Source organism: Pogona vitticeps, chromosome 11, assembly GCF_051106095.1.
Source record: "Pogona vitticeps strain Pit_001003342236 chromosome 11, PviZW2.1, whole genome shotgun sequence".
Taxonomy (NCBI): Eukaryota; Metazoa; Chordata; class Lepidosauria; order Squamata; family Agamidae; genus Pogona; species Pogona vitticeps.
The window spans coordinates 26,573,101-26,587,627 of NC_135793.1; the positions used below are offsets into that span (position 1 = coordinate 26,573,101).

Here is a 14,527-nt window from a genome sequence, read left to right on the forward strand (position 1 = left end):
CTGACCTCAGGCTATGTCAGGATCTGGCCCACTCCACCCTGGCAGCTTCAGGATCAGGGCCAGCCTGACCCAGGAATAGCCTGGTGTTTGCAGACTCAGGCCCTGGCCTGTGTAGCAGCTGCTGGGCCTCTCATGAGGCTCACCTGGAAGCCTGGAGGGAAGACCTATTTAAGGAGTGCTTTTCCCTCCCAGAACTGGCCTCAGCAATGAAGGCTTTCAGCTGTGCTTACTGTTCCTAATGCCTTAATGCTCATGAGTTCCCGAGGGCTTGCGTTCCAGTATTCCTGCATCTGTTTCTCTTCCTGTTCCTGCCTTGGCCCCTGCTCTCGCCTTTGCAGGCCTCCTGCATCTTGGTGCCTTATTCTGGCTCTGTCCTCTCAGCCTGGTGCTCCTGCCTCTGCTTGGTCACAATCCACTGTGCAATGAGTGCTTTTGGACTTGATACCCTGCATGGTGGACAGGGTCTGGGTGCCCTTTTTGCCCCTGGTGAGATGCTGCCTATGATCTCTTGGACAGTGACAGGCTGCTCAGAGCATGCATCAGGAAGACCTTTTCCTGCCTTCCCAGAGGTGGGCACTGGGAAGGCAAGCAGCCCCTTCTCCCCCCCCCCCCCGCCGCTTTGTTTATAGGAAGATCCCTCCCGGGCCTCTGCTGTCACTGTGGGGCCAGTATCACTACAGAGATTGACAAACTGGGAGCCATCATGTGAGACTCATATGTGACATGTTTATAAGACCAGTTTTGTAATGTGTAAATTTGTTGGAGGAAATTCATAATCCCCTCACAATCAGTAGAGAATAAAATGCAAAACAAACAGCTACAGCACTAGGGAAACATGAAAGAGAGAACAGCAAAACATAAAAAATTTAAAAATCCCAGTTTCCACTCTGACTTATGGCAACCCTTTTTAGGATTTTCCAGGTAGAGAATACTTGTAAATGGATCACCATTCCTCTCTTCTGGGGGCACCCTAGGACTATGCAGCTTGCCCAAGGCCACACAGGCAAGTTTTATTCACAGGAGGCACAATGGGGAAATCTCTGACTCCACAGCCAGATCCTCAAACCACAGAGCTATCCAGCCAGCTTTGTTTTCTCTAGGTCTTTGTGTATATATGAAAAATCATTCTACAATTGGCTTAAATAGAAAAGGAAAACATATTTACTTACACTTGATCTTCAGTTACAATCAGAAGAGTAAAGAGGATAAAAGAAAGAAATTCTAGCCTCAGCCATGTGCAATGCTCACCCCCCATTGCAGCTGCATGGTCAGAGATCAGGAGCAAAAATATTGCATGATCAGAGGAAAAGAGACCTTGCAGGACAGACAGAAAAGGGGGTAGGGCAAGCCAGAGATATGGAAAAAGAACTTAGCTAGAAAGGAAAGAATCTGTTTAAGTCCTAAAGACTTCCCTCCCACTTATACTAAAGTTGCAAAGCATGCAAGATTGTTAATTTCTCCAACAAAATTCAGTAAAGCTAGGTGGTGGTGGGGAACCAGGCTGATTACTCTTTTGAACTGATGTATGTTTCAAAGTGCTGGAAGAGACTTGAGAGTCCCCTGGACTGCAAAGAGAACAAACCTATCCATTTTGAAGGAAATCAACCCTGACTGCTCCCTGGAAGGACAGATCCTGAAGCTCAGGCTCCAATACTTTGGCCGTATCATGAGAAGAGAAGACTTCCTGGAAAAGACCCTGATGTTGGGAAAGTGTGAAGGCAAGAGGAGAAGGGGATGACAGAAGACGAGATGGATGGACAGGTCACCGAAGCTAGCAACATGAATTTGACCCAACTCCTGGAGGCCACGGAAAACAGGAGGGTCTGGCGTGCTCTGGTCCATCGGGTCACGAAGAGTCGGACATGACTTAAACAACAACATGTTTCAAAGGGATGCTTTTGTTTTGTTTACAGCAGGCAAGTTTCACAGTAGGTAGTGTGGGCTTCCTATTGCTCCCACACACTGTCCCCTTCCTGGTTTCACCTAATGAGAGGCATGGGTCTCCCCTCCTCCCTTAGCAGCAGGCTGCTAGCCAAGCACCGTTGGGCTGCTCTATGCTTAGACCCTGCTTTGTGCTTAGACATTCGTTTGGGAACAATTGTATGAACATAGATTATGTAAACAACAGGGTGAGGCAAGCACCATCCCCCCCCCCCCGCATCTTCTCTGCCTCCTGCTCTTCTTGCACTTCTGTTATTCGGGCCCAGTGGCCATTCATTTCAGTGGCTCCTCCTGAGCACCAGATGTTACCAGAAGATGCAACTGGAACTGCAGATGCCCTCCTTTCTTGGCCCTTCAAAGCCAGAATCAAAGTGTTTTCTTCAAGGAAAAGCCACAACAACCACAGGAATGAGCCTCACTGGAATCTCTACTGCAGATGCTGGACCTCATTGCCCAGCAGAGGCAGGAGTCTTGTCGTGCCCTGTGTAGCTCTCTCCAGGAGGACTCCTGCTGCATTTCCTGGAATGCAGAGAAAATTTTCCCTGAAACAGGGCACTTCTGAGACACTGGAGAACACACACCATAGGGAAACACCACAAGGGCCCAGGGTGTGAAAAATCCCAACCCTTCGTACCTTTCCTCTGCCCCCATTGCCACCCCCACCCTGCTTTCAGACAGATCCCCTTGACCCATCATTGCACAGAGCTTCCAGAGGTAAAGATGCTACACAGAGAGAGACAGCCAGGCTCGTGCCCAGGAAACCTACTAGAGCCCAGCTGGCCATCTAGCACTGCTGCTTCTGGCTGGAAGGAAGGCCAGGGGCCAGGGGGCAGTTCTGTGGTCCAAGCCACACAAGAAGATGGGGTAACACACAGCAAGTAACCCTCTTGGATACGTGGATGAAAGGGATGCTGGTCATTGGTTTGGCAAATCTTGAATGCCTTGAGAGAAATCTAGGGCCCTCCAGAACCTGATGGCCCCAACATCTCCCACTTGTTTTCTGTCCATGATGAGGTTATCGCTCCTACCTTCCCTTCAGCAGTTCTTCCTCTCCCTGGTCCTATTCTCCCTGGTCAGCCAAATAGCTGACTCTGCAAAGCAAAGGCCCAGCACAACAAACTTTACTTGGATGTGAAAGACACAGAGAGAGAGAGAGAGAGAAATGGTGGAGGGCTAAAGACTGACCTAAGTCAAGGGGAAACCACTGCAGCTCTGCACAACTGTGAATCAAAGTGCCCCCCCACCTATGAGCATCCCCAGCACCTAAAGACCTCTCAGAGCTGTGCCACTTTAAGACCTGGAGGAGAAATGAGGCCATTCATGGTGGTGCTTGGATCATGCTTGCCTGCCGTGCTACTCTGACAATTTTGAGGAGCAAAGGGGCCTGGTGGTGGGTTGAGGACTCAAGAAAGCTCTCCTGGAAGCAGAAGCAGCTGTTAGGTGAACATGGGTAAGTTCTGTGTTTCATCAGTCATGGGAAGAGAGTACAGGGGACCAGCCACCATCTTTCATCACTTAATTGCAATCATTAATCAAAATTCCATTAAAGAGAATGTGGCTTCTTCTCACATGGCTCCCTCTCTTCTTTCACCAGGCCATGAGTTAACTCTGCCCGAAAGAGAGGCTTCCATCTTGGGCCTGCCTGTTAAGGAGACATCGGAGACTGTCTGCACCATCCTGGTATGCCTCTTACACCCATGCCAAAAGGCAATGTGTTCTGCCTTTCTGCCAATACATGAAGAATATGTTCACAAATTAAATGTTCCTCTTTTTGTTAGCTGCACCATCCCAAACAAGAAAGTGCCACTAGGCCTCTTTTCCCCGGTCAGTTTACCCACCAAGACCTCCTCTGCTTCTCCTTGTAAAGACATACTTATCAAAATTTTATACATGACAACTCTGTGAATCATGGTTCTCTGTAATCCCAAACTGGACAGCTTTAAAAATGGATCAAGATGAACTCATGGAGGCTTACAAGAAGAAGAAGGCAGAAGGGAACCCTCCTTCTTGAATATCTACCCAAGAATACGCAACTGGCACCAGCTTTTTTTCATTTAGGGGTCAGACAAGGTTTTCATTTACCCAGAAACCTAAAAGTGCACTGACTATTCTAAGGATTTTAATCTCTGGATTTAGCTTCCTTTGCTAGTTTTTCTGAGGACATTTATTATTCTTCCCTACATTGTTTTGATTTTTGGAAACCACATAAATTCTCTGATAGAGGTAATGTGTTTCTGCTCCAAACAAATTAATTAATGAAGTGGATACAAGAAAGAGCTGGGGAGCAGTTTAGGCAAGCTGCTGCAAGGATGGCGGACAAGGTGAGGAGCTTTGCTTCTCTAGATCCTCCACCTCCTGCCCATCTCTCTTTGCCACCAGTCCCACTCCCACTAGGTCTACATGGCCTGCCACTGGTGCAGCCTGGGGGGAAGTATTTCCTTGGTCCTGAGGTGTTACCCAAAGGAGGGACTGAGAAACCACTTCCGAATGGTACATATCTAGAAAAACATGGGAGGGTCAGCATATGTTGGGATCAACCTGATGACACATAACTGTAGATTAATTATGCATCTCCTTGTCGGGACTCTAAGCAGAGGCTTGTAGACGTTTTCTCCTAAGGACAAAGCTGGAGTTGCCCAGATGAGCCCTTATATACTGGAGGGAATGATTCTGGCTCTTTCTACCTTTGAGATCCATGGCCACCTTAGGAACAGTCTGCCACCCCATTCAGTGCAAAGTGAATCCCTTTAAGGGATTCACAACTAAGTCGCCCCAAGTAGACACTGCCTGGGGGGGGGGGGTAGAAATCTAATAAATAAATAAAAATAGTTGCCATCCCTTACTCTGAGGTTGTCGTGGGTGGAGAAACTCCATGCCTAGGGAGCAAAGGAGAAGACAGGAGGCCTCCAGATGAGTGACCAGTCCCTACCCTTTGTTCAGGCAAATGCTGGCACCAGTTGTCACCTTCACTGTGGGACAGCCGAAACCAGGCTATCCCCCCTCTCTGCCCCAGCAACCACCACCTCTAAGCCAGGTGCTCAGTGGCAAGGCTATGTTTCTGCCACATTTTAATCCCAGAATAGAAGCTAAAGGCCAGAAGACAGCAAGAGAAAGCGGGCTCTGAAGCAGAGAGTGTATGCTGGGTGAGGTGTTTTGCAGAGCATAGCTGCATCCCTGGAAAGGAGGAGGTTCTCCTCCAGTATAACACTCTCAAACTGCCCCTGGCTTTTCCTGGTTTGGACCGGAGGGTGGAATTTGAGGAGCACCAGTGATCATCCACTTAGAACTTACACCAGGCTTCCCTAAGGAGAAGAAAGTCTTGGGGAAAAAACCCTTGTGGTTTCTCTGTGCCCATCTAACTTACATAGTGAATTTGACCAGACAGCGGCCAAACACCAGGGCCACTGGCCGCCAGAACTATGGTGAGGTGGAGTTCCTTTTCCTGTGCTGTTCAGAGTTTGGTCACTGCCTCTTAGAGTCATAGAGTTGGAAGCAACCATTCAGGAACATCCATCAAAGTAGTCCCAACCGATGGCCATCCAGCCTTTGCTTGAAAACCTCCAAAGAAGGAGAATTCACCACCCTTCAAGGCAGCCTTGTATTCCACGGCTGGGCAGCTCTGACCATCAGGAAGTTCTTCCTAATGTTCAGATGGAATCTCTTTTCCTGTAGAGTCTTTTCCTCTTCCTCCCACCCATCCACTTTCTTCTTTTCCAAGGACAGTCTTCAAGCTCCACCTCACTTCTTTTTTTCCCCATACTGTACTTCCAACCTCCCTGCTGAAAGCTGCTGCTGCTGCTAAGAAGACACCATGGCAGCCCTGTATGCTCCCTCCTCTGGTGTGTTCTTCACAAAGCTGGAAAGAGAAGCTGCCCTCCACTGCATCTGTCTTCCCAGGCTGTTGCTAAGCGACACAGCATCAGATGGAGCTCAGACAGAGGCATCTCTCCAGTTTTTCCTTCATGCTGGATGCTCCCGGGCTTTTCCTCTGTAGCCAGCTTAGCAGTGTGTTTCTGTCGTACTCACAAAGCCAGCAAGACAACAAGGGCTAAGGTTTTCCCCATGCAACATGGGTTCTCTGGCTGCAAAACTACCTCAGCCCATAGCAGGCCTCATCTGCCAAGGAAAGACCCCACAGCCTTCTTTCAAAGGCACAGACAGCAGCTGACTTCTCCCATTGACACTCATGGCAGATGATCTCCCCACCAAAGGCATCAAGTAGATTTTAATTTAATGGACAAAACAGGACCCTGTGGGACTCCACAGGCAAAGGGATCAAGCCAATGCCAATGCACATGTGTGTGTGTGCATGTGCATGTGCACATGCACGTGCGCGCACACACACACACCTCTGTCTCTTGGGGTATTTTATCATGCCAGGCAGGATCACAGTCATAGCCAGTCTCTGCACCAATTTTTACACTGGTCAGATGTCCCACAGCGATGGGACAATGAGATGCCACAGAGCCATCCTGCAGAACACCAACATACTCCTTCCAGTGCAGTTCCTGGTATAGACAGCCTGCCAGACTAACCGGGGCAGTTCCGTCCTGAAACCATTCCTGATCCACAAAACTGGGTAGAGGAAAGGAGGCCTTTAGTAACAGGCTATTTTCTAGCAGGAAGGATGCCACTGGGAAGTGTGCAGCAGTGGTCCCCAAGCGCTCCTGCTGCTTCTGCCACCGTTGCTGCTGCCACCACAGCTGGCTCCCTTCCAGGCAGCAGCATCAGCTGCTCCTCATCTTCCCACTCCCTTCCCTCTGGACTGGTGCTTCTTCCGCCTCCAATTCCTCCCTGGCCCCTTTGGTTATTCTGCATTCCAACTCCCAGAGGAGCTGTTTGCTCCCTTTCGCTCTTAATTACCTCTCTTGTTTTGGCCTCAGTGCTTCACTCTGGAGGCTCTCAATTATGTATGGAGCCAGTATTGCTGGCAGTGAGCTTGCCAGGGCAGGTAGAAATTGAGAAACACTGGCACTTGGTCTCAGAGTGCTGCTGGTTCTTAGCCTTCTGTAAAGCAAGTCACAACTAAAGTAGGCCCATTTGAATCAGTGGAAGTTATAGAGGAGTTGACACACCAAATCTCCATTGATTAATGGGTCTACTTTTGTGTGATTTACTACATTAAACAACAGGATTTTGGCCACTGAAATAAATGTGTTGGCTTTACAGGTGCAACAGCATTTTGGTTTTATTGTTGCACCTGGTGAAACAGAAGAACACAGCTGCCTTTTGGTGAACTGGATTGCTTGTATGATGATTTTGGCAGTTTTATTTTTAATTTTCTTTTCTTTTCTAACTATCACCATCATTTGCCTTATTTACAAAATGGGCCAATGTTTTCATCTCACCACAACCTTAATTTCTCTATTTCACAGGGTTCAGGAGCTGAGAAAACTGCTCAACAAAAACCCTTCCTATTACAGCTGGCTTGACTTTAGAAATCAATTTCCACTGGCTGCGACGTTGCTGTCATCTGTTTCCCTGTGCTGAAATTACTGGTAATACAGAATGGATCTGAGTTGGTAGGTTTAGGCAGGATAGAAAGTTCAACAAGTTTAAATAGTGAAAATCATATCTTGAATGCTTCTGCATCCTTAAAAAAGCCTATGCCTCTTTTGGACTTCCTTGGACTAAAGATGGCATAAAAATCAACTTTGGCCAAAAGCTCACTAGATATCTGCTGTTCCTCTGAGTCGTAAAGGGCAAGGAGAATTCTAAAGCTGAGGGTAGGTACCTTTTGGTCTGAATTGAGGTGACCTCAGCTTAACCTTACCTACTTTGAAATACACTCAGGGATAGAAAGAGCCCTAGCTTAAATATGGCTCATGAATCAGGGAGGAAAGGGACAAACAGGCCTGCCTGTCTGGGCAGCCCTTTTGGAGCAGCTGCTGAGCATCCAGAACCAAGAACCAGGCAGTGATACTCTGTGTCTTGATAGGTTTCCTACCTAGAATAATCCTGAAAAGAAAGTCAGCCTCTCGGGGTCTAGGCAATTGCTCCTTCCAAAGCCCCGAAGAGGCCAGATGACCAGGGACAATCACCGCAGACTCACTACAGATGGTCTCTGTCCCATCAATTATAAAGGGCAACCTGTCACTTTAGTGCCATGTGAGTTGGCTTCCAACTGGGAGAAGAGGCACAGGTGGGTAAGCCTTGTGGAGAAAACGACTGCTTGCATCTTAGAGCAGGAAATGTAAAGCTGGAGAGCAGAGTCAAGATGTGTCCCCAGAAAGGGCTGGAAACCTGTTCCCAGGCTGCCGTGAGGGACTGCACCATCTGCCCTGCCCTCCATGCTTCTTTTTCCTGCTCCTTTTTCTGGGGCTTCAGCTGCTGCACCCAGTTGGGGAGCAAAAGCTGACCTGGGTCCAGCATGCAAGAATGGGCTGAGCTGATCCCCCCTGCCATATAGGATCAGGCCTTGAAGGATCAGGATTTGCTGGTTTGGTATAGGACAGAAAGGAAGAGAATTGCTAGGAAGTAGACTGTGCTTATTGGTTGGTTTATTTTAAAGTAATAATACTAGAACTAAGAGGCACCACTTGAACTTTAAAGGCTGTTGTTATGTACCATCAAGTCACCTTCAACTTATTATACCTTTATGAATTATGGTCTCCAAAATTTCCTGTTCTCAATGGCCCTGCTCAGCTCTTGTAAACTAAACCCTGTGGCTTCCTTTAGGGAATCAATCCATCTCATATTTGGTTGTCCTCTTTTCCTACTGCCTTCAACCTTTCCCAACATTATTGTCTTTTCCAGGGAATCTTGCCTTCTCACGATGTGTGCAAAGTAGGTCAGCCTCTGTTTCAACATTTTTGCCTGCAGAGATCATTCAGGATTGGTTTGATATAGGACCCACTTGTTTGTCTTTTTGGCAGTCCATGGTATACTCAAAGCTCTCCTCCAGTTTTGATTAAAATGAATCATTTTTTTCCTGTCAGTTTTTTTCCTGTTCAACTTTCACACCCATACATGGTGATCAAAAATGTAAGTCTATGGATTATCTCAGCCTTGGTCTCCCATGAGACATCCTTTCACTTGATGATCTGTTGTAATCCCTTCATTGCTGCCCTTCTGAGTCTCAGTCTTCTTCTGATTTCTTGGCTGCAGTCTCCCTTTGGATTGATGATTAAATCAAGGTATACAAAACCTTTAATTGTCAACATTAAATTTGTATAGTTCTTCTCTAGTTATGATTTCAGTCTTATTAATGTTCAACTGTAGTCCTACTTTGGAACTTTCTTTGTTCACTTTCACTAAAACATCACTAAAAATGTTTCAGGTCATTGCTACTTTCTGCCAGTAAGATGGTGTCACCTGTATATCTTAGATAATGCTGTTTATTCCACCAATTTTCAGTCCTCCTTCATCAGTCTTCCTTCCTTCTAGTCTGGCTTTCCATATGATGTGCTTTGCATATACATAGACTGAACCGATAAGCATATAAAATGCAACTGTGTCTGACACATTTGCTGATAGGAAACCATTCTGTTGCTCCATGTTCTGTCTGAAGGGGGCTGGATAGAACAATTGTAAGGTAGATGCAAAATCATAGAGAGTGCTTATCATGGCTCCTTCTCAAACTGGGAGGAAGTAACAAGTGGGTTACCACAGGGCTCAGTCCTGGACCCAGTGCTCTTCAACATTTTTGTTAATGACTTGGATGAGGGAGTACAGGGAACACTTATCAAATGTGCAGATGACACAAATTTGGGTGGAATAGCTAATACCTTGGAAGACAGAAACAAAATTTGAAAAGATCTTGTTAGGCTTGAGGACTGGGCTGAAAACAACAGAATGAAATTCAACAAGGATAAGTGCAAAGTTATACACCTGGGGGAAAACACCAAATACACAGTTACAACATGGGGGATACTTAGCTCAGCAGTACTACAAGTGAGAAGGATCTCGGAATTGCAGTACATCACGATCTAAATATGAGCTAACAGTGCAATGGGACTGCAAAAAAAGGCAAATGCTATTTTAGGATGCATTAACAGAAGTATAGTCTTCAAATCCTGTAAGATACTAGTCCCCCTCTATTCAATACTAGTTAGGCCTCGTCTAGAGTGTTATGCCCAGTTCTGGACATTGTACTTTAACAAGGATGCTGAAAAACTGGGACAAGTTCAGAGGAGGGCAACCAGGAGGATCAGGGAACTGGAAACCAAGCCCTAGGAGGGAAAACTGAAATAACTGGGCCTGTTTAGCCTTGAGAAATGGAGACTGATGGAAAATCTGATAGCACTTTTCCAATACTGTATGACTACAGAAGCAGGGCAGGATCTGTCCTCTAGCTTCCCTGAGTGCAGGACACATAATAACGGACTCAAGCCCCAGGAAGCCAGATTTAGGCTGAATATCAGGAAAAACTTCTTAACTGTTAGAACAGTACAACAATAGAAACAATTACCTTGGGAGGTGGTGAGTGCACCAACACTGGAGGCATTCAAGTGAAAATTGGACAACCATCTATCAGATGCGCTTTGGATTCTGGCATTGTGCAGCAGGTTGGGCTCGATGGCCATATAGAGTAGTCGATTGACTAGATGGGTGGGGTATAAATGCAATGAATGAATGAATGAATGAATGAATGAATGAATGAATGAATGAAATATGGACCCCTTCCAACTCAGTTATTCTATGATTCCAGCAGTAGCTTCTTATCCACAGTACAGGTTATGCATTGGAACGTAGTGCTGAAGTGCTGAAGCACACCCATAGTTTCTCATGATTGAGTCAAAGGTTTTGCTATAGTCTATAAAACATAGATTGATCTTCTTCTGAAATTCTTTGGTACTCTCCAATAGCCAGTGAATATTTGCAGTATGATCTTGAGTGTCTCTTCCTTTTCAAAATCTAGCTTTATCATCAGGTATTTCTCATTCCATATAAATTAAACACCTTTTTGCAACACCTTGAGCATCATTTTGCTTGCATGGGAAATTAAAGCAATGGTCCTGTAGTTATTGCACTCCTTGGCATCTCCTTTCTTGGTAACAGGAATGCATATTGAATGTTTCCAGTCTGAGAACCATTATGTTGTTGGCATATTATTGTTAGGATTTCAAAAGATTCAGTCTGTGGTTTTAAGAAGTTACAGGTTTATTTATACCTATTTATTTTAGCAGACGTAACCTGTTTCTTATGGCTTAGAACCCCCTTCATCTCCCTCAGACCTACCCCAGTCCTTTGTAACTCCTACCCCAATGAACTTCCTCTCCTCCCCCCCTCCACCATCCATCCACTCTAGTCTTCTTTCTGCTTCCTTTCCCAGGTCTGTGCTGCTTCTTTTATCCACCTACATAACCTTTCTACATCCACCCCATTCCAGAGCTGCTTCTTTCTCTGCCTTTCTGGTTTTCCCTGTGCTTGTGTTCTCTCCTTTGTCTCCAACCCTCTTCTCCCCTTGCCCAATGTTCCTTCTGCCCCTCTGCCCCGGCGCTGCAGCAGCAATTCCCTCTGCTTATGGTTCTCCCTCTCCCATGCATTAGTGTAGAGAAATAATTGATTTTGGGTAGTTGGTCTTTGTCACAAATGCAACATCTCCCTAGGGGATGTTCTTGCCTTAACACTGAAGCACTTAGAATTAATAGGTGGGAACTATAATCCAGGGCTGGACTGTCGAATGCAGAATTATTTATGTATATGTATTCTCAAAATCTATCTTGCAGGAAAGAAATAGTGCCAAGTTCTGAAGTAAGATGGCTGTGTGGATAAGAAAAGTGGACCTTGGCTTCTCAGAAACCAAAGACAATCAACAGGGAAGGAGTCCTGGCTTATGAGACTTGATGTGTGCTGCTGCTGCTAATGAAACAACTTTGGCCGGAATCCTACTGTCTCGCATGATTGTGCCTGAGCAAGCAATGTGACCTGTTCCCTGGGCTGTTCATTGTGCACCTGGTCTTCCCCTGATTGCGCAACTGATCATGTGCCTGGTTGCACAATCAGTCAGGCGACAGGCAGGCCAAGACATGGGGAAATGTTGTCTTTATACAATGTAATAGCCTCTGGGTCTAGGTGCTTCTGCATTATTTGCCCAAATGGCCAGAGTGGGCAGAACAGCCCAGCATTGCCTGAGCAGTTCGTTTGTATGCCATTGTCACTATTGCCTTTCTCTACAGAGTCCTGGTAGCAGGGGTCCGAAAAGGGGACACAGCACGGACTATGGCAAGAAAAGGTACAGAACAGCCAACCAGAATCATCAAGGGGCAAGAGCATCTTGGAAGTGAAACAGCTGCAAAAGCTAGGCAGCAGGAGTAAGACTGTGTGTTTAGAAAGAGGACAGCGCAAGATGGTACTGCCCTCTCTGGCAATGCCACCACTAGCCAGGAGCAGAGAAGGGAGAAATGCCTGATGGGCATCTCTATGAACACCAGTTGCTGGGAACAGGAGCAGAGGGAGTGAGGCCTCTTCCACCCCCAGGGTCCTGCTCAGGATCTTCCTAGTAGGGCAACTGGTTGACCACTCGGGAACAGAATCCTTTGGCCTGCTCTACCTTCAAGAGTCTTGTGATGTTCTTATGCTTCCTGAGAGGAGGACAGGATCAAGACACCACACATGAGGGAGAATGAGGGAGAGAGAGAGAGAGAGGATGCTACTTAGAAAAGCTAACATGTGTGGCAAGTGGTCCTCCTGGCAATGCAGTGAATCACAGCAGCATGCACTGCACCGGGAGGTAGCAGCAGGCGAGTGTGGAGACCGGGGCAACCGCCTCCTGCAACACCTAGGAAAGGTCTGTTCTCCATCCACTCTCGACCAGCCTGCTTCTGCCACCTGAGGCACCTGTGCCACTTTGCAAAGAGTAGGGCCTCCCTTGCTCCCCACCAGCAGTTCTGCCACCCTTCTAGCATCATTCTCCACCTCAGCTTAGGCCAAGCAGGCACTGGATGATGATCCCTGTGACCCATGGTTGCCTTCTGTTGAGTTTGGTTAAGGGGCTGGTGGCTCTTCTGGGGATTTGGGTCGGGGGAGGGGGAAATGGACAGCTGAACAAAAACGCCAGCTGGGAGCGGAGCGGGCAGGCAAGAGAGAAAAGGAAGGAGTGGGAACACACACACACACACACCCCTCCGGGGCTGTTAGCTCTGGGATTTCCTGCCCTCCCCTGGCCCTAGGATCGGATGCAACGGGTGTTGTTGGCTCTGTTCATTCCATCCTCGGAGCTCTAGGTTTGGGGGCAGAGGCTACCGGCCCTCCTTCTCTCACCAAGCTCGGGGGACCCTTCGCTGCCGCACCTGTGGCACACAGGGTAGGCAGGAAGGCAGGGCGGCGGGCGCGCCTACGCGCATTCACGCACGCGCTCTTTTTCTGCTCCGGCGGGTCCGGTCATCGCGGACCCTGAACCCGAGGGCGACTTCGCATCTCCCGTCGACCGCACTTGGCGTATCGGCGGCGGTCTTACAAGGTGGCGCGGAGCCCCGATCCGGTTCCCAGACGGTTCGGCCCCTCTGCAGCAGTCCCTCACCCCCCCACCCCGCCTCCTCGGAAGCCGGTCGTTCTGGCTTTGGTTGCAACCCTGTTCTAAAAATAGCCAAGGGGGGACACGGGCGCGCGTGGGGGTGGGAGGAGGGCGAGCGTCCGGATTGCACGGCTGGCTGGCTGGCTGGCTGACTCCCCCCCTACCCGGACTCCCCCCCCCTCATTCGCCTCCTCCTCCTCCTGGCACATCCCTTCTCCTCCTTCCTCCCTCCTCCTCTTCGTCTGAAGGTGGCTAGTAGGAGCGAGGCGGGGCAACATCTGCAGGCAGGGCTGGTTGGATGGCGGCGTAGCAGGCGAGGGAGCCTTCCGTGCCGAGAGAGCGGAGGGGAATCGGGGCCTCGTTGGCTCGGCTTCCTTCCTTCCTTCCTTCCATCCATCCATCCATCCATTCATCCATCCTTCCCGTCCGTCCTTCTCCCTCCCGCTGCTCCCCGCCGCCCGCCCCGAGCCCGTTTGCCGTTCTGCTGAGTCCACCGGCGGCGGCGGCGGCGGCGGCGGCGGCAGGCGCTGGTTTCCTGCGCTCCCTGCTCCCCGGGGACGTTCTCTGTTCATTCCTTTTGCCGCCGAGGATGCTTCGTTGAAAGGATGCTGGATGCCAGGAGGAGGAGGAGGAGGAGAGGAAGCAGCGGTGGGTTCTTTGGCGGGCATTGAGCGCCCCGGGATCCCCCCCTTCCTCACACACTCTCCTCCCTCCCCCTCTTTTTCGGGAGGGGGGGCAAACACTTCGCGATTTCCATTAAATTCTTTTTACGCTAACCTTGGATCGACACCAAAGGAAATTGTACGTTGCCCTGTTTTCCCCCTGGAGAGGGTGACTGGTCGAGGCTACGCGCCCCTCCTCGCCTCGCCTCGCCTCGCCTCGCCTCCCCTTCCCCCCGCCCTACCTCCCTTCCTCCATGGTGGTGGCAGTGGAGATGTGGAGATTCCAGGCGGACAGACTGAGTGGATTTGTCTCGGCTCTAGCGGCTCTTTGTCTCGCCTGCTGTGCCCAAAGGTAAGCGAGGCCTTGGGGGGCGAGGGGGGCCCCGTCGGTCGCAGCTCCCCCTGCGTCGTTTGCCAGCCCGCTGCCGTTACGAGGGGAGGGGGCGCTCAGATAGGGGCGGGGGAG

At 48.9% G+C, this 14,527-nt stretch overlaps 1 protein-coding gene across 2 annotated transcripts in view; it reads left to right on the top strand.

Moving 5' to 3' along the window:
- The first annotated feature begins 13,925 nt into the window (after window positions 1-13,925).
- Window positions 13,926-14,527, top strand: part of LOC110080211 (gamma-aminobutyric acid type A receptor subunit theta) — a 44,067-nt gene continuing 43,465 nt past the window's right edge. For both annotated transcript variants that reach the window (XM_078380738.1, XM_020795931.3), the window contains exon 1: window positions 13,926-14,413. In XM_078380738.1, coding sequence (XP_078236864.1) covers window positions 14,316-14,413 — 98 coding nt within the window. In that variant the 5' untranslated portion in view covers window positions 13,926-14,315. The remainder of the gene's footprint in view (window positions 14,414-14,527) is intronic.